Below are 20,547 nucleotides of genomic sequence, written 5' to 3'. Positions count from 1 at the left end.
TGAAGAACAAGCTGGATTCAGGCCAAATAGAGGCTGTCAGGATCAGATCTTCACTTTACGACAAATAGTCGAGAAAGCATGGGAATATAACAAAGATCTGTATTTAAGTTTTGTCGATTTGGAAAAGGCATATGACAAGGTGCCAAGAGAGAAGCTATTCAATATGCTGCAGTTATATGGTGTCAATGGGGCATTATATCAAGCAATACTTAGTCTTTATTTGAGTTGTGAGTCAGCAGTTAGAATTGAAGGAAGTACAGGAAGATGGTTTAATGTTAAATCTGGTGTGAGACAAGGATGTACATTATCCCCTCTGTTATTCATTATCTATATGGATCACATTATGAAGGAATGTGGTATTAAACCTGATATCAAAATTTGAGATGTTAATGTCAGCTCTTTGCTTTATGCGGATGATGTTATACTTCTAAATAAATCCGCTACAAGTCTGCAAGATTCTCTGACTAAATTGAATAGCTGTTGTAATAGATATGGTATGAAGGTCAGCAATAAAAAGACAAAGACAATGAAAATAGGCAGAATCATTGAAAATGTCAACTGTGTTGTGAATGGAGACCCTGTGGAACAAGTTAAACATTTCAGCTACTTAGGCACAATTTTTACTGAAGATGGTAAACTAAATATAGAAATAGACAACAGAATCAGCAAAGCTGGTATCGTGGGAAGTCAATTGAATAAATTCATATGGAATAAGAGAGAAATTAGTCGGAACACTAAATTAGCTGTATACAAGACTGTGTTCAAACCAATTTTAACTTATGGATCTGAGAGCTTGGTCAGAAGTAAAACACTTGACCAAAGACTAAAGACTGCAGATATGAGAGTCCTGAGAAAGATTAGAGGCGTGAACAGATGGCATCAATGGCAATATCATATTAAAAATGAGGATATTAGGAAAGAACTTGACATTGTCAGCATCCAGGAATGCGTTAGCAGAGCTAATCTCAGATGGTATGGTCACTTAAATAGAATGGGAGAGGAAAGATTAGCAAAACAAGTGTTCTCTGCCAGGTTGGCAGGAAAACGACCCAGAGGAAGACCAAGATATAGGTGGATTGATACGGTACAAAGTGCCTTAGACGATAGAAATATAAGATCTGATAATGTTGGAGTCTTGACAAGTAACAGACTGATTTGGAGGAAAATTGTAGATAGGAAGTTGGTAATGATGTAATTTTTTCATGTAGTACTGTCATATCCTGTACACCCCTTGAGGGTACATGGCAGGAATTTGATGATGATGATTGTTTACTGTTTGTAACCAATTAGAAAACCTTTTAACTGCATAAAATAATGATTTGAATATTTCTAGCCCTCTCCTGACTAGCAAATCTTTCTCAATGTGAAAACATTCACAAAATTAGAATAATTTTTAACATGGTTCAAATAACAGAAAATTCCAAATTTTTCCGATTAGTTTTGAGGAGCACATATATTTCAGTAGCTGTGGAACTGACTCGTGTGTCAGGAATTGTTTGTACATTGATTTCATTTAATCCTTTGCTAAAGATGGGTCAAATGAGTAACATATTGGAAACTAAGAAGTTTCATATGGTGTCTCTATACAAAGGCCAAACTCAACAGTTTATAGCTAAGGAACTGAAAAGTTTGTCTCCTTAAAAAATTGCAACTATTAGATTTATCTGATGACAATCAACATGGATATAATATCTTGCTGCATTTGGAGCAGTTTGGATGTTAAATATCCAGTACTAACAGATATACAGTTTTCAAACAGAAATGAATGAATTAAGCAGTCATAAATTAATTTAGATTATTATTATTTGTCATTTAACAAGTGACAAAAATTATATAGTCAACTTGCAGTCAATCTTGTAATCGACCAAAGGAAGTTTGCAATGTTAATAAGTTTACTATAGGGAATTTTCATTAGAATAGAAACTGATGCTATGAGATTTTGTCTGAAACTTTTCATTAGTTTGTTATAAAGAATGAGTTCACTTTAAAAGTGTTTGCTAAAGCGCATGCTGACTGTATGATTCTGAAATAAATAGATGATTTCACAGAAAAATAAAATCATTATTACCTTTAATGAATTTAAGTCACATAATCTGGTTTGGCTTCAAAAAACAAAATGTTCTGAAGGTTATTGAAATCCTACGAATGGAGGAAAGAGCAATGCAAAATGACCAAAAAATATCCAGATGTATGGATTAATTACTCTGACAAATTATTAAATTAAGTAAAAGAAAATATCCACAAGGAATATAATCACGATCACATATCTATGTCAGCATTGAAATGCTATTAGAAACCTGAAATGCAGAACAGCAGCTGGAAGACCTAAGTTTTATGCCAATATTGTATAATTCAGAATGTGAATTCCAGATGAATGGAATAGATCTCAATAATGTGAATTTATAGAAAGTAAAATAAAACAATATAAGAATTAGAGAAATTTCAAGGAAGGTTTATGCAAGCATACTTAAATAGCTAAGAAAAATCATTGCAGAGAAAACTGGTGAAGAATACATTGGATATAGGCCAAATCAGAATTGTTGACCAGATTTTTACTCTAAAACAAATAAATGAAACATGTTAGTTATTTGTTTTAAAGTTTTAAAATTTATTGTTCTGTATAGTGTTCCATTTATTCCATATAACTGTAGCATTTTGAAAAGCTTTTCGCAACACCTTGTCGTATGCCTTTTCCAGATCAATAAAACTTAAGTACAGATCCTCATTATATCCCATGATTTCTCAACTATGTTATAAAGTGAAAATCTGATCTTACTTTGAAAGCAGACAGGAAAACATCAAGTGCATTCTCAGTAGTAACAAACCTATAGAAGATGTTACACATTTTAGGCACAAACAGAGAAATAAATAATAGAATAAGTATAGCAGGTATAGTGAGAATTTATACTGATTAAGGGAGAACTGAGATCAAATACCAAAGTAGCTATTTTGGTATTTGATCAAATACCAAAATAAACAGCACTAGAGGAAAAATCCTGTTGATTTCAAACTGGTCCAAAAGTAATTAACAGTACACAGTATTAAATATGCCATTTCCGTTTGACACCAGTTTACATTGATTTTTAACACAGAAAATGCTAAAATTACTTTGAAGGAGGGGAAGAAAAAAAAAAGTTGAAAATCCAAAATTTCTAGAGTTGATAAGATAATTTCAGATCTTCATCAGCATAAACAAAAATATGTGTAAATGGCAGAGAATATATAATACAGAATAAACAAGAAATAGCATACGGACAGGAAAAAGGAAGAAATGCTTATTTTCCAAATAAAAGCAAAAATCAACTTCAGATATTTTTAGATATGCTAGTAACATTAAACGAACAAACTATACCAAAACAAATGAACCTTATATACCAGAAAAAATATGGTACTGAAAGGCATTTCTTTGAGAATATTGTATAATATTTTATTTTAAGCTTTGAGAAGTCATATAGACTGAAAAAGTTGTACATTTTTTTAGTTCTTTATTCCTACCTGAAGATCTGTATTTACACCTCCAGTATCCATATTAAGTTCCTCTGACGATAATGGGATTTGAGTTCCTTGTTCTTTGAAATATATAATTTCCATGTTTGGAATAATAGGTTCTACAAGATTTGGCTGAGAATGAAGTTGGATCCTATGAAAATAATATGGTTCCTGAAATATTGTTTAAGCATTTATAATGACATTAAAGGTGATTTTAATTATTAAGAATGCTCAACAAATAACGAAAAAAATATTTAATTTAAAGGAAGAGGATGTCTCATTTAATCAAACAATCATGAAATCCAACATTTTAAAATGTTTCTATGGGTTATCACATAAAGGAAATTAATGTAGCTCAATAACACATATATTTTAAAATGGAGCTAGGAATTGGATCTTATTTATTTTATTATTTTTTTAGAAATCTGTTTCTCATTTCTGATTATTATTATACTGGGCAGTAAGAAAATTTACTGCACAATATATAAGTAAGGAACTAGATAAGAACAGAAAAAAAAACAAGGTATACAGTATTTTTAGGAAAAGATTGGAGAGGAGGGGGGGGGCATGCTGCTAATGATATCATATGATTTGAATCCAGTTAGTGTTGAGACCTATGATTGTAATACTAGTAACGTTTTTTTTTTTTGTGCCATGGTATTAGTTGAAGCCATCTGGTGTGAGATGGAATCTAACAAGATCAAATACATAGTAGGGTGTTGTTACAGACCTAGTGGATCTGTTGCTAGTTATGAAGAAATGCATCACCAAATAAATATGATGGGTGTGAAAAGAGTAGTCATAATGAAGGACTTTAATTATCCAAACACTGATTGGATAGTTGTGAAATTGTATGAGAAGAACGAAACTGAATTTATTGAGCTGTTGCGAGACAACTTCCTCAAGCAGCATGTGAGAGAAGGAACTGAAGGTTAAAGAGTGTTAGATCTGATTACAGTGTCAGAGGGGAGTTTCAGTTAAAGATGTAACTATTCTGCCTCCAGCTGGTGATCATGTGATACTCGCTTGAGATGTAAGTTTATGAATGTTCCATTCAGAAAGGATTACATGCTGAACTACAAAGCAGGAAATTATGAACCTGAGGAGTATGCTGGGTTCTGTGCCATGGTATCAGTTGTTGGATGGGAAGGATATCGACAGTATGTGGGAAGTATTTAAGAAATACTTAAATTACTTGTGATATCAGAATAAATAGAGTAGGAGTGAAATGGATGTGTAATCTAATTAATCAAGAGATTCATAAGAAAAGATGGTGCAGAAAGAATACTGTGTGCATAGGATGATGTCAGTTATGATAATTATAAGCAGCAGGCCAGAAGAGTCACAAGTGTTATATGGAAAGCTAAGCCTGAGTATGTAAACAAACTGGCTCTACAAGTTATTTACAACTCAAAAAAAAATTCCATCATTATGTTGTAAGTAAAAGAAAGAATAACTCTACTGAATGCAGATGGTATGTGGGTGACTGATGTAGAAGTGATTGTTAAAGTAAGGAGTAGCCATTTTGCTAAATGCTGTCAACCTGGTATATAAAACATTGAACTCACAGCTACCTCTTCATTGTATGAGGAGGAAGTACTAGAGTTGTTGTACAAACTGAATAAGGTCTACAATAGAAACTGATGGGATATCAGCACCGATGCTAAAAGAGTGTTCAGCTAAACTGGCTATTCCTTAGACCAGGCTATATAATTTGGGTCTCAGAATAGGGAAGATTCCACAGGAGTAGAATGAATTAATGGTAATCTCATTACACAAGGGTGGTGCAAAGACTGATGTATCTAATGATCAATCAATTAGTGTCTCAGGAGTTGTGGCAATTTTAGAAAAGTTGGTTAGGACTCGCATTCAGAAATGGGTTGACAGAGAATCTCCACTTTGCAATGAAACAGTATGGGTTTACTAAGGAAAGATCATGTATTAGCAACTTGCTCATATTCTATAATAATGTTACCACTGAGTTAGACAAGGGGGACTACACATGATACACATGATAGTTTGGGATTTTGCTACGGCTTTTAACAGAATACAGCATGGAGGACTGTTGCATAAATTGGAGAATATGGAATTGAATTATAAACTACTGGCATAGATAAGAGGATGGCTGATAGACAGACATCAAATAGTTGTATATGGGGATGTGAATTTGCAAGATTCAAGGTAACCAGTGGTGAGTTTCAAGATCAGTCCATGGGCTATTCAATCTGTACATGAATGACATTAGGAACGATTTGACATGTAACATGCAGCTATTCTGATGATGCAAAGATAGGCAGGACAATCTGTAGTGCTGTGGATATGCAATACTTGCAAAATTATTTGAATGGATTGGAATTGTAGGCATGTGAAAATGGCTATCAGTTCAATGTTAATAAATGTAAGGTCATGCACATTGGTGTGATTAGATATCCGTTGTATTATATTGGTGGGATTATGCTAGAAGAACCTGATCAGGCTAGGGATCTTGCAGTTTTAGTAGACAGGAAGCTGTGAAGTCCAAGGGTCATATAGCAAAAATTGTAAATACAACTCAGAGAATAACAACAATGCTGAAATGAAACTTGAGATGTAAAGATACGGAAGTCATTTTACCTCTTTACAAGAACTTGATAACACCTCACTTGAACTATTGTACAGGTCCGGTCTCCTGGTTTCTGTGATGATTCTGATACAGTGGAGAGAGAGAGAGAGAGAGAGAGAGAGAGAGAGAGAGAGAGAGAGAGAGAGAGAGAGAGAGAGTGTGTGTGTGTGCGCGCAAAGGAGAGTATCAAAAATGATATCAGGATTATGGAATACTGATTATTAAGACAGATTTAGAATTATTTGTAGGCTGCAAACACTAGCAAACAGAAGAGGGTGATTGAGAGTCACAAACCTCTGAAAGTGTTATACAGAATTTCAGTAAATGAAATTTTTCATTTTATGAAGGGTGGGGAAAGGACACGAGGATATCCTTGGAAGTTGAGAATAAATGCCACTAAAGAAAGGGCGAGGGTTAGATTCTTCTCTCATAGAGTAGTGCATGAATGGAATGGATTGCCATTGAATGTGGTGTGTGTGCAAGCAGTGTGAATGAATTCAAGAATAAGTAGGACAGCTGGTGCATGTAGTATGTGGCCTCCCTCATTGAGTTCCTGACTCCATGGAGGTCTCTCTTAATAATAATAATATATAGTATAGTAAGAATCAGAATTATTCTTCAATTTTAAGTTTGGTTGAATTTTAGAAGATCCTGACTGAAAGCATCAAAAATTCATTGAAACAAGCAGCAGATGGTATCTTATTAGAGGTGTTGAGAAAATAATGTGCAACCGAAAGATTCACTGTTAGAATCTAGATTGACATTAAGATACCTTAAAGATGCAGCAATGTTATTTTTGTTCATCAAGTGCTCATGTTCTTCAATCAGTCTCTCCATTTTGCAAGGAGGAAAACTCTGTCTTTCTGTGAAGCTTACCAATTGAAAGGGTACAGAAAAACTCTTCAAAGATTAAAACTCAGGTCGTTTCATCAATGGATAGAGCATGTACTACCAACTGCATGGAAGCAGTAAATAAAAATATGAAAGGAAATGTACAAATACATTGATGAGTAGCAGAAAGCATGGAAATGTTACAAAAACAAGCAAGCAATTAATAAATAGTTTATCTGAACAAAGTGTGAGATTGTCATTTTCTAACAATAGTGTTATAAAATAACATTACTGTTCACTATTAATAAGGATCAAACTTTCCTAAATGTTTGGTATGAAAACAGTTTCAAGTTAGGGTAATGTAGAGTAATTCAGCACTCTCTGTATTTGAATGTGCATTCAACTTTAAAATGGCATGTGAAAAGATAGATTTTCAATCAAACTTGAGGATTTTTTTCAATATAAAATAGAAAACATAAGACTGATGTTCTTCCAGCCTGTTCTCAATAGAATATCCTGTTTATCCAAATGTGGAGAGAAGACATCACAAGGAACCTGATTACTATTTTCTCTCATAGAGACTGTTTCATGTATGGTGTAAAGCAGGCCTGCTTGGCCGAGTGGTCAGCATATCCACTCTCCAGCCAAAAGGTTGTGGGTTCGAATCTCACCATGGGCATGAATGCTTGTGATTGTCTGTGAAAATACTAGTGGTGGTGGTGGTGGTGGGGGGTAGATGGCGTTGGTGTAGATGATGATGATGGTAGTTGCAGTTCATTGTAGTTGGAGGATTGAGTGGTGGAGACAGAGTTATAGAGTAGGTGCCCTCCCTCGATGAGTCTGGACTTCCTGGAGGTGTCACATAATAATAAAATAAAATAATAAAAGTAATGTGGAAGAGAGTTTAGTAATAGGTAGGGAAAAAAAAAGGAAGCTCCAAGCAAATCTCTGAACTAATTTAAAAGATTCAAAAACACTTAGTGTCTATTTTCTTCAACAGGTTCCTTGTGATTAGACAATCATACTTTAGATAAACTGGTGAGTTTATCCAAAGGATATTCTGTTGAGAAGAGGCTGCAAACACATCATTCTCTCATTTTCTATTTTAAAAAAGAAAATGCCTGGTCTAGCTCAGCATTAAGGTTTGAATACTTTAGCACCCAGAATGACTCTTTCCTTACCAAACTTTAGGGAAAATATGATCCTTATTAACTGTAAACAATAACAATTTTTTTTCATTGTATATTTGTATTAACCATACCAACTCTATTATACAACTCTAAAATGTGGTTCATCTCTCTTTTTTTTTTTGAAGGTAAAGATGATGATACAGTCAGTATGGAATTTGACAATGGTGCCGATAAATAGTATTAGATTTAAAATAACATATAGAACTTATGAATAAGATGGGAAAAAAAAAAAAAAAAAAAAAAGACAAAAACAATGATAAAAATTACTGATTTCAGAAATCATTAGTATAAATTGTTAATTAGATTTTTATTTTATAACAATTTGTAATTAATAATAATTGTGCTGGACAGTCAATCTTTGATGTAGTCCTTGTTTACAGCCAATGATTATGATAGTTTGTAAATGTGCTATTATAGACAATTTTATTATAAACTATTTAATTATTATTAAAGGATGAAGTCAACTTGTTCTGAAACCAAAGTCATTATGAATGGGAGACAAAAAATTAAGCAAAAGATATGAAAGTTGTAGTTAAGAGGGACTCAGATCAAATTCATTATCTGGGCATGTATCTGAAGATGAGGAATCTGGTTACTGAAAAAAAAAAAAATAAAAGTTGAGGAATATCAGACTTCATGATTATGTTGCAAAAAAGTAAAAGATGAGCTGGGATATCTCTCCCAGGTCACCCTATCCTCTCTCAATATATATATATATATATATATATATTGAGAGAGAGAGAAAGGCTACTAATGCAGCTGGAAGTAACACTGAACAGTAGAAGCTTTTGTGGAAGATTATTGTTGTTTTGTGACTGGCTGCAAACATATTAGTTTTTAATATCCATGTTGATTGTTGTATAGATGAGAATTTCCAACTTCATGGATACAAAACTAAATCCCAAACTCCTGAAATTTGATCCTAGAAGGCACTCTAAGTTTCTGGTTCAATGTGTTTATGTGAAACTACCATATTTTTGAAAGACATGAGCGAATGAATTTACTTATTTTATTACTTCTTTGACAACAAAAACGTACCTATTAGCAGAATGGAAAACTGGACAGACCCGCATCTTATACATAGATGCAAGAATAGAGGCACATCGGTCAAGGTACTTCAGAGCCGCTAAACAAAGATCAAGTGGCAATACACTATTTTCAGTAGTATCACAAGGAAGTTCATTATTATTATCTTGTATTTCAGCTATTAAAAAGAAATAATAAGGAAGATATACATTTCACAATTATTTAAAGAAGATATTGAATGCACCATTTTGAATTTTTATCTGAAATTTTTATGATATAATTTCATACCATATAAAACATAATTCATAGCAATGAATGAAAAAGAAAAAGTACAGGCAATCACTGTATAACACAGTACTTCTACAACATGGTTTTGCTCCAACATCCAAGATGGTTAGAGAACTGCAGCACTTCTCATATGACATGGTATTTTGAGTTTTTCCTGTATCTTATTTTATCTAATGCTCATACAATGCAAGGTGTAAATAAAATCACATTACTGCCATATTGGAAAGCAAATAAAAAAGCTTGGGTAACTGCCAATTTATTTACAGAAAGGTTTCTCAATTATCAGTTATTACTATTTTTAATAAAATTAATTTTCAGATAATTATAAAAATAAATGGTGTATTTTTGTTAGATTTTGGAACTTTTCTGTACTGGTTCTTAGTCCTGTATAACATGATTCACACTACATGAGATTTTATTTGAAAACAAGGAAAGAACTTATTACTTCTAACAGTGATACCTTCAGATCAGTCTAAGATGTGTATACTGGGAATTTATAACAGGAAGTGACCACCACATTTTTTTTTTTTTTGTACATCCTACTCACGAAAGGTTTTTAAACCTATAAAGCATACTTAATGCTGTAGAGCTAAGGATTAGATAATCCGAATACTAGAGGCAAAGCAATGAACTTTCTCAAGCCACTCGGTTATGCAAGTGGTGGTCTCACACCAGGGGATTAAATTCAGTTACTGCCATGGATATTGACAAATATCCATGCCACAGTGGAACTTGAACACAGAACCCATTCGTTTGAGAGTGGAAAGGCAATTCACACTTGACAAACCAGAAACCAGGCTAGCAAAAATAAAGTGTATCTAGCAAAATCATTTTTAATCAAGTAAATATGTCTTAACATACACAATAATACATAAGTTTCAGCAATGTTGCTTAGTGCATTTCTTCAAAACAAAATATATGTACACCTTTCCAAAATAAAAACAGCTTCCTCTCTGCAGTTTGAGGCTTAAGTTAGTTTGGAGTGATTTTGTTGTTATCTCTATTATATGATGTTTGCCACTGGAATATTAGTTTCTTGTAATCTGACTAATCCAGAGAGGAACAGTTATTGATGGTATCAATAGTGATGTTGCAATATCAACCACAAAACAATAAGGTGGCTTGTCAGTATTATACACAATGACATACTCAATACTATCACAGGGTCTACCTTTTTATATCTATTACATTCTAGTAAAAAAAGGGATGTTCTTTGAAACACTGCAGTTTATGAAACTGTGCTTCATCCCCTACTCTTGGTTTCTAGCTTAAAACTGACAATGTTTTTTTTTTTTTTTTACTGTGACTTTATTACATCATCTTTGACTTCATATTGTTTAAATCTATTAGGAAAAAGATCAGCGGTATACAAGACATTTAGGTTTTATTTTAGTAATTACTTTTATGTATCCACTGCAGTGCAACCAAAAGCAGTCAGGCCAGTGAAACCTTTAAAAAAATGCACTAATAAAAGGCAAATATATGGACGCTTGGGCAGTTCTCATATCTTTTAATTAGTGCAAGCTAAGGCAACTCCGATGCTGAGGATTATATTCTCATAAGCTTTCTAGTCAAATTTACGAAACTTTCATAGTCTCTACAAACATTCAGCTTTGAAATAAAGTTGGATCTAACTTTGCCTATGTAATCGATATTTTTAATATTCAAGAATGTGGATGAAAAGCTCTAAAATTTAAAATGCACAATCATTTAATATGAAAGCAAAACCAAAAATTAGGAAACAAGCATTTGAAGTAAAAATGTAAGGAAAACATCCAGGTTATAATAAAAGTATAGATGGGTTGATGAAAATTAGAAGTCCTTTGGAAGAACAAAACGTAATAGCTGATCAAATCAGAAATTTGACAAATAGACCAATCTGGAAGAAAGTAGAAACTGATAAAAGCTTAGTTGTATTTGGGATGTCATAATATTAAGAGAGTATACACTTTGAAGACAACTCTCAAAGGAGTCTTCAAAAGAACACTTTTGAAGACTCCTTTGAGAGTATACACTAGAAAACAATGATAAATGTGAAAACACTTTTTTTTAATATGACTCCTGCCCATATCATCATCATCGATTTCGTGATATGTATCCCCAAGAGGGGGGGGGGTGATCAGGTTACTATGACAGCACTACATGATTAAGTTTACATTATTATTAATCTCTTATCAACAATTTTCCTCCAAATCAATCTATTATTCGTGAGCACTCCAATATTGTCATATCTAACATTTCGTGCTTCTAAGGCACTTCTGACCGAATCAATCCACCTGGACTACTCTAGTCTCTTTCTTACCATCTTGGCATCAAACACCTGTTTTGCTAACCTTTCTTCACCCATACCATCTTATATTAGCTCTGCTTACATATTCTTGAATGCTAATCATGTCAAGTTTCTTTCTAATATCCTTATTTTTAATGTAATTCTGCCAATGATGCCATCAGTTCACTTCCCTAATTTTTCTCAGAACCTTCATAACTGTGGTCTCTAGTCTTTTGATCAAGTGCTTTATTTCTAACCCAATTCTCAGATCCATTGCTTTAGGATCTGATCCACAACTTAGTTCTGTTCTTTTTATGGATGATTTTCATGCCAAATTTTTACAGTTGTTATTCAATTTAATTAGTGAATCCTGGAGACTTGAACTAGATGTGTCCAGGAGTAAAACATCATCTGCATAAAGCAAAGAGCTATGTTTGACATCTCCAATTCTAATATCAGGCTTGATGCCACTTTCTTTCAAAATGTGATCCATATAGATGATGAAAAAGAGCAGAGATAATGTGCATCTTTGTGTTACTCCTCCTAATTTTACATCAAACAATCTTCCTGTATTTCCTTCAATTCTAACTGCTGACTGAAAATTTAAATACAGACTATGTACTACTCTGTATAATGTTCCATTCACCCCATATAATTGTAGTGTTCTGAAAATCTTTTCTCTGGGTACCTTGTTGTATGACATATCCTTGTCATATTCCGTCAATTTCTCAACTATTGGTCTTAAAGTGAAAACCTGATCTTGAAAACCTCTTTATTTATTCTGAACACAGCTTGTTCTTGAAGTTTCTCTTATACAATCTTTTTCAACCTCTTTTCAAGTATGCTTGCATAAATCTTACATGGAACTTAGTAGAGAAATTCCTCTGTAATTCTCACATTTGGTTTTATTCCCTTTTTAATAAATGAGTACTATGAGAGCACTGTCCGCGCGGTTTGCCTAGTGGCTTTGCGCTTCGCAACCATATGCCTGGGGAAGGAGTGTCCTAGGTTCGATTCCTGTCGGAGACGTGAGGAGCTGAAGGATCTTCCTCAGCCATAGCCAAGTTAGCCGGTCTTGGGCGCAGGCAGTAGGGTTTTTTCCGCCAGTTTATCTGGTGTTTTTCATCCCGCAAGCAGGCAAACCGGCTCCGTGAACACACAGGGATACAGCCAAGAATACCTTGAGGCATAGGAGTGACCATTCTATCCTCGTATTTCGGTTAAGAAATCCAAGCATGCTTGGAAGGTTGTGGGCCTTAAAGGCCTGTTAAAGCCATTGGGATAGATAGATAGACTATGAGAGCACTACTCCAATCACTGAGAATTCAACCTACTTACCAGGCCCTCTGATTCATATGTAGCTACCGCAAGACTTTTATACCTCCATACTTAAGCATTTCTGGTCAAATATCATCTACTCTAGCTGCCTTTCTACATTTCAAGTTTTTGATGGAAAACATATCAACACCTCAAGTATTGATATGTACTCCTCTTTGCATTCCTCTGGAAAATTTTCTAGTATGGTTCTGTCAGCTTAGTTCATTTAACAGTCTTTCAAAGTAATTACTCCACACAACTAAGATATTCTTATCATCAGTTTTCATGTCACCTTTACCATCTTTGATTCCTTTTAGAGTACTCTTTCCTCCATTTCTAAGCTTCTTCAATAGCCTCTACAACATTTTGCCACCTTCCTGATATTTATTTTCTATATTCTTACCAAAGTCTTCCTATGACTTTTGTTTAGATAATTTTACACACATCTTAGCTCACTTACATTTTTCTCTGTATTCTTTTAGGGAATCTGTCGACTTATTTGCTCGTAACTTTTGGTATGCTTTTCCAGGACCATGGTGTTCTTATTTTTCTATCCTTGCAGATAATTTCACCACATACTTCCTTAGCTGAATAAATCAATGTCATCTTCAGAGCTTGCTACTGAGACTTTGGTGCTTGTTTTCAATTTGATTCATTTTTTCTTCAATAATGTTTGTATAGTCGAGTCTACAATTTACTTGTGAAAGCTGCTCAACTTTAATTCTTTTAAAAACTTTCGATGTGATATCCATTTTTATCCTGCTTAATACTAAGTAATGATCACGTCCAATTTCAAATGCTCTGTACACTTAATGAATATGAACATATTATTATTATTATACAGGTACCTCCATGGAGTCAAAACACTCATCACAGGAGACCCAATCTATCCACACAACCTATACCTCTTCTCGAACCCATTCCACTCGTTCACAACTCTCCAATAAAAAATCTAGTGCTCACAGCCCTAATAAACAACACCTTTATTCAATTTCAAGGGATGACCCCCCCCCTTGTTCTGTTCCCTTTAGCGAAGTGCTGAAACATTTCCCCTGCACCTATCCTATAAAACCCATTAAGCAACTTAAATGTTTCTATCATATCCCCTCTTTTCTCTTCTATCTTCCAACTTCTACAATCTACACCTTCAATCTATCCTCATAGGGAACATTTCACAGGCCACTCACCATCTTGGTCACTATCAACAATGATATAGTCAATCAGGCTTTTATTTCTTGTGTCTTCTCTCCATGTATACTTGTGCACATCTTTATGTTGAAACATAGTGTTAGTAATTAACACATTCACTGCCACGCTACTTCGGCATAGTCTGTTCCCGTACGCCAAGAAATTTCACTTCATCAAGGTCAGTACGATAATCTCGTTGCCGGCGGTAAGCGTCATACGAGTATACTCGTAGTTGGCTTGTGCAGAGCATATACCTTCTATGAGTATACACAGTTTTGATGCCAGCTCCACAAGCCAAGCATTTTCACTTTCTTCAAGGTCAGTATGGTAATCTCGTTGCTGGCAGTAAGCATCATATGAGTATACTTGTAGCTGGCTTGTGTAGCTGATTTACCAACTACGAGTATACTCGTAGTTGGCAGTGAACGTGTTAAAAGAAACACAAGTATTAACCACAGTGAAAATTATTTACTTGTAAATATTTCATTATAAGTATCTTAGAACATCATCAGTACAGTAGTTTAAACAATAATAGGAATAACATACAGTTAGGACGCATAATTACAATAGAATCTCATTAAACGTGTGTAACGTGTTACAGAAGTAAAAAAATAAAATAAAATAATAATTATTATTTTGCACATTAATGGGAAATTGTCATAATTTCCCATACTTTAGGAATAGTAAGAACGTCGTTGCGGTTTAAATTTGGTCTTTGGATTTACCTATTCAAAGAAAAGAAGATGGTTTCATCGCTACGTCTGTCTTTCGCAAGCCTACATTCTCAGGTCGCTACATTCACAATTTTTCTGCTCATCATCCATCTCAGAAATCTGGCATTATTAAATCACTAGTTTCCAGAGCACACAAATTCTGCTCCTCTGAAGAATTAGAAGCAATCAAAAATACAGCCATCCTAAATGAATATAATCCTAAAACAATTCAAAAAATCATGAGTCACTTTCTCAAACATCAAACATGACAAGAAGTTCATAGGATTCCCATACCTTACTTCAAAGGCATCTCCAAAAGTCTTTCTAAAATTATGAAGAAATACAATTTTGCCACTACTTACAAACCTATCATCCAAATTTACAACTTGCTACCTTCTCCTAAGGACAAACTCTCCCCTTTGATGTTGCCTGGCATTTATGAGATTCCATGTTTATGCAAATTTTACTTTGGACAGACAGGTAGGTCAGTTAAGAAACGCATCTCGAAACATCAAAACCACATTCGTCTTTTTAAACTGCAGAAATCTGGCCTCTCTCAACACGGAATTGAAAAATCCAAGCCATAGGATCCATTGGGAAAGTCTAAACTTTACATAGATCTTTATATAAACATGAACGTTTATATAAAGAAATTTCTGAAGCCCTACTACACAGACCAAATTTAAACTGCAACAACGTTCTTACTATTCCTAAAGTATAGGAAATTGTCATACAAAATTGTGTAAAATAATTATTATTTAAGTTAAGGGATATTACATCCCATATTGTTTCTTAGCCGAATAAGAAACTCAAAGAGTTTCATGCTGAATACAGAAACTATATAAAGTTCAGCGATTCCAAGCGTAAGCAAATACCTGGATAGTGCAGCACCTGATCCATTTGGTAGTGCAAACTGAGGCAACTCATAGTAAGAGTGGAGCAAGCTCTGATCACTATTCTTGGTATTTACCCATAATGTGAACTTAGCTCCTAGGAGCTGTATTACTGTTCTACATTATGAGAGAAGGTCACTACCCAGACCGGCTTCAACCATTATTGAGGTCTCATCAGTGAGTAGGTAGACCTAGTTAATACCAAGTTTGTAGTGAACAGAACTTGCATCCCTTCTATGAGAAGGGATGTACACTACCAAATGGGTCAGGTGCTGCACTATCCAGGTATTTGCTTACGCTTGGAATCGCTGAACTTTATATAGTTTCTATATTTGGCATGAAACTCTTTGAGTTTCTTATTCGGCTAATAAACAAGATGGGATGTAATATCCCTTAACTTAAATAAGTTCATGTCGCTGAATTGAAGCCTTTGGCTCTTCATATAATTAATAATTTATTAGGACACCTTCTTGGCAATTCTCATAGAAGGGATGTAAGTTCTGTTCGCTACAAACTTGGTATTAACTAGGTCTACCTACTCACTGATGAGACCTCAATAATGGTTGAAACCGGTCTGGGTAGTGACCTTCTCTCATAATGTAGAACAGTAATACAGCTCCTAGGAGCTAAGTTCACATTATGGGTAAATACCAAGAATAGTGATCGGAGCTTGCTCCACCCTTACTATGAGTTGCTTCAGTTTGCACTACCAAATGGGTCAGGTGCTGCACTATCCAGGTATTTGCTTATGCTTGGAATCGCCGAACTTTATATAGTTTCTATATTCGGCATTTCTTTTTCAGCTAAAGAACAATATGGGATGTAATATCCCTTAACTTAAATAAGTTCATGTTGCCGAATTGAAGCCTTTGGCTCTTCATATAATTAGTAATTTATTACGACACCTTCTTGGCAATTCTCATAGAAGGGATGTAAGTTCTGTTTGCTAAAAACTTGGTATTAACTAGGTCTACCTACTCACTGATGAGACCTCAATAAAGGTTGAAACCAGTCTGGGTAGTGACCTTCTCTCATAATGTAGAACAGTAATACAGCTCCTAGGAGCTAAGTTCACATTATGGGTAAATACCAAGAATAGCAATCGGAGCTTGCTCCACCCTTACTATGAGTTGCTTCAGTTTGCACTACCAAATGGGTCAGGTGCTGCACTATCCAGGTATTTGCTTACGCTTGGAATCGCCGAACTTTATATAGTTTCTATATTCGGCATGAAACTCTTTGAGTTTCTTATTCGGCTAAGAAACAATATGGGATGTAATATCCCTTAACTTAAATAAGATCATGTAGCCGAATTGAAGCCTTTAGCTCTTCATATAATTAGTAATTATTTTTATTTTTATTTATTTTTTTACTTCTGTAACACGTTACACACATTTAATGAGATTCTATTGTAATCATGTGCCCTAACTTTATGTTATTCCTATTATTGTTTAAACTACTGTACTGATGATGTCCTAAGATACTTAGGATAAAATATTTACAAGTAAATAATTTTCACTATGGTTAATGTGTTTCTTTTAATTATGATCTCACCACAGGTTTCATTAATTAAAAAAAAAATAGTGTTAGTGATGACTAGTCCATGTCCTGAGCAGAAGTCCCATAAATACTAACCGCTATTATTAGCTTCGCCCTTTTCTCCAAATTTTCCCAAAACATTCCTATATACTTGGAGGAATTCATTTCCTACTCTGCTGTTCAGATCTCCAACAAGAACCACTTTTTCCATTTTCTTTATGTCAGCTGCCTGTTCTAATGACTGAAAAAATTCCTTCACTTCTTCCTTGGAAGAACCTTCTGTGGGACCATGGGTACAAATAAGTTTCATTGTCCATGTCCCCATAACTCTACATGAAGAAGAAAAAGTTTATATTCATGCTTGGTATTGAATACTATCATTTGCTCCTTCCTTTCCTTGATCATTATTGCCTGAAAATAACATCCTACACTTATTATTTAGTAAGATCTCACCTGTTTTTGTCTTCTTTGTCTCAGTAATGCCAATTATGTCCACGTGCTACTTTTCCAATTCTTCTGAAAGTTTGATTTCCTTTCCATTAACACTCCTTATATTGAGGTTTCTATCTTCAGTTCTTCTGATGTTTGGTTTATTCTTCTTCTTCTAGATGTTGAGTTGGAGCTTGTTCCAGTAGCTGACACCCTAGTTCCCTGACAAAAACAGCAGGGGTCTTGTTTAACAGAGCGATGCCCCAGCCGGCATGAAATCTCATGTTGTACGATCACAATAGAGAGTACAATTCGGTCAGCTAAGTCCCAAATTGCCAACCCACTCTCGATTGTTCAGTACCTAGTAGATACCTACTAATAGGGTGCACCACATAAAGGTGAGGATTGGACATTACCCCAGTTGGTTCTCTGCATTCCTGAAAGGCGATGATATGGAGGTCTCCTTCCAGTTATTTGGCTTTGATCCTTACGTAACCCACCCATAAGTTTTTATAAACCTATAGTGCATTGGTAGTAATATGAGGGGACTAGGGTTTTTTTATTTTTTATTTTTATTAATTTTATATATACTTTTTTAAAATTTATTTTTAACAGAGTTTGGAAACCCTGCTGTAGAGACCAAACAATGAATATTTTCAAGCAACTTCAGGCCTCCAACAAGTGGAGCAGTGGTCTCCCAGTGTGAGATGAAATTCATCTTCCATTTGAAGAGACAATCACAAACATTTATACTCACTGGGATTTGAACTTATAGTCTGCTCATTGGAGAGAAGGTTACAAGATTACTTGGCTCACCAGGACAGCAAATATTAACAAAACAAAGTAAATACTTTATCATCCTTTTTTAATTTTTGTTTGATGGGGATATGATAATGTTTTTCTTTCCTTCTCCCCCCCACCCCCATCAAAGAAGAGTACAAATTTCTTCATTAATTAACTAGTTGCTGGTTGACTAGATGTTATCTTTGCTTGTGAGTTTGACTCTCACTGCAGCATAGATGTTTGTGCTGCAATGAGAGTGAAACTCACTGCAACACAAACATCTGTGTTTTTAGAGTTGTAGAAGATTTTCAACACTCAGGGTGAGACCGAACTTCAGGTCTTATTTGAGTTCTCAAATAAAACCATGCTGAAAAGATCAATCTTTACAGCAGGGTTTCCTGATTAGTTAATCCTAGCTCAGCTATTGTATTAATATTCTTTTAAGTTTGTCTTTTTTTTGGATGGGACTGGTAAACACACACACACACACAAAATTTAACATAGGTGCAGTAAAAATCAGTTGATTTCACATGTACATTCCTGGTCCAGAGGCATTTAGTTGTCTGATTGGTTTCAATATTTATTCTGAAATGTATACAAAATTTAAATTTATTCCTAATGAAAAGCCTGTTCCATAATGCTTCAAAAAGAACTGCAGAAGAAAAAAAAAGTTATCTTCTTTATGCATCAAAATAATAGAAACGGGCAAGATTTTATTTTTATAAATATAGGAAAAACGACTACTGAAAGTATACAAATTCATTCAGTGAATTGGGGGAAAGTTTTTCAGTGCATAAATGGCACTGAAAAACTAATTCAAGATATGAAAGCAGAGTTGGCAAATATGAAGCAAGAGATTAAATGTATGAGGAATGAACTAAGGAGAATTATGGATTTGCATGAGAATGTGAGGAAGAATGGGATGAAAGATTTGAAAGTGGCAATGTACGGAGATTCGATGATAAGAGAATGGTTGAAGCATTGGATAAGAGGAGTATGTAAGCAAAAGAGTTGGTAGTAGGCACAAATGATTTGCTGTTAGGGAGATTGAAAGATAACAGTGTGGTAGGCAAGGTAGTCAGAGTATTGTTCAGGTATGATAATGATGAGTTGAGAAGGCGAGTGAAGATTATGAATGGTGTACTATGTGTGAGGAGAAAGGAGTTTATTTTGTGAATGTGTAGGATGAGTTTGAGGGACAGATAGAGCTGTATAAAAAGCAAGTATAAGAAGCAAGTGGTGTTGTGGAAGAGCAGGAGAGTAAGGTAGACAAGTTTGTGAATGGAGAGGTGAGTGGGATGAGCGAAGAGAATAAGAGAGAAGGAACACAGAGTGAACAGGGGAACACTGCGTGAAAAGTGTAGATGATGGTTTCAGGAGTAGATGTGCCAGTGCGTAAGAAAGGATTAAGATAGTCAAAGATGAGGGGTGACATTTAGGTCTGGGTAGGAGTGTAATATCAGTGATGATAGACAGGAATGGACAGGAGAGAGTGTAGAGGAGTCATGTCCAAGATGTGGGGGTTAGTGGGACTCGTTAAAGAACCAGAAATGAGCTAGTGTGTATATTTACAAATGCTAAAAGTATTCGAAACAAGGGGAATGAAAGTATAGCATTGATAGAGTTCATTTGTCCAAAAATTGTTGGTATAAGTGAGACATGGTTGAACGAGGATGACATTCCGACAGAAATAGAGATATGTACTCTTTCGCAAAAGCAGACAAAGTAAAAAGAGAGGCAGAGTGTTATTGATGATGGCAGAGGAGTTGTGCCCATCTTAGGGTAGAGATGCAAGGAGCAAATACCAACAGTGGTTTTGAAGCAGTATGGTGTGAAGTGGAGGTGGACAGGATGAAATGTTTAGTAGGCTGTTGCTATAGATTTGGTAATGTGGAAGGCAGTGAGAGGGAAATGCTTAGGCAAATTGATCTAGCTAATAAAAAAAAAAAGGGTGATCATTATGGCGATTTCAATTATTCTAATATAGACT

General features: G+C 34.7%; 1 protein-coding gene across 4 annotated transcripts in view; it reads right to left on the bottom strand.

Annotated features, from left to right (window-relative positions):
- Window positions 1–20,547, bottom strand: part of LOC150096041 (brefeldin A-inhibited guanine nucleotide-exchange protein 3) — a 377,536-nt gene that overhangs the window by 116,058 nt on the left and 240,931 nt on the right. For 3 of the 4 annotated variants that reach the window (XR_016549919.1, XM_090408931.1, XM_090408933.1), the window contains exons 27-28: window positions 9,151–9,316; window positions 3,496–3,640 (exon numbers count right to left, since the gene is read on the bottom strand). Coding sequence is in view for 3 of the 4 variants with exons in the window: in XM_090408931.1 (XP_090265057.1) it covers window positions 3,496–3,640; window positions 9,151–9,316 (311 nt within the window). In the remaining variant the exon portion in view is untranslated. The remainder of the gene's footprint in view (window positions 1–3,495; window positions 3,641–9,150; window positions 9,317–20,547) is intronic. The other variant, XM_090408932.1, reaches the window with a different exon arrangement.

Source organism: Typopeltis vanoorti, chromosome 19, assembly GCF_054136105.1.
Source record: "Typopeltis vanoorti isolate ZY-2024b chromosome 19, IOZ_Tvanoo_1.0, whole genome shotgun sequence".
In the NCBI taxonomy this organism is placed as follows: Eukaryota; Metazoa; Arthropoda; class Arachnida; order Uropygi; family Thelyphonidae; genus Typopeltis; species Typopeltis vanoorti.
This window is presented reverse-complemented; position numbering and strand designations above follow the sequence as displayed.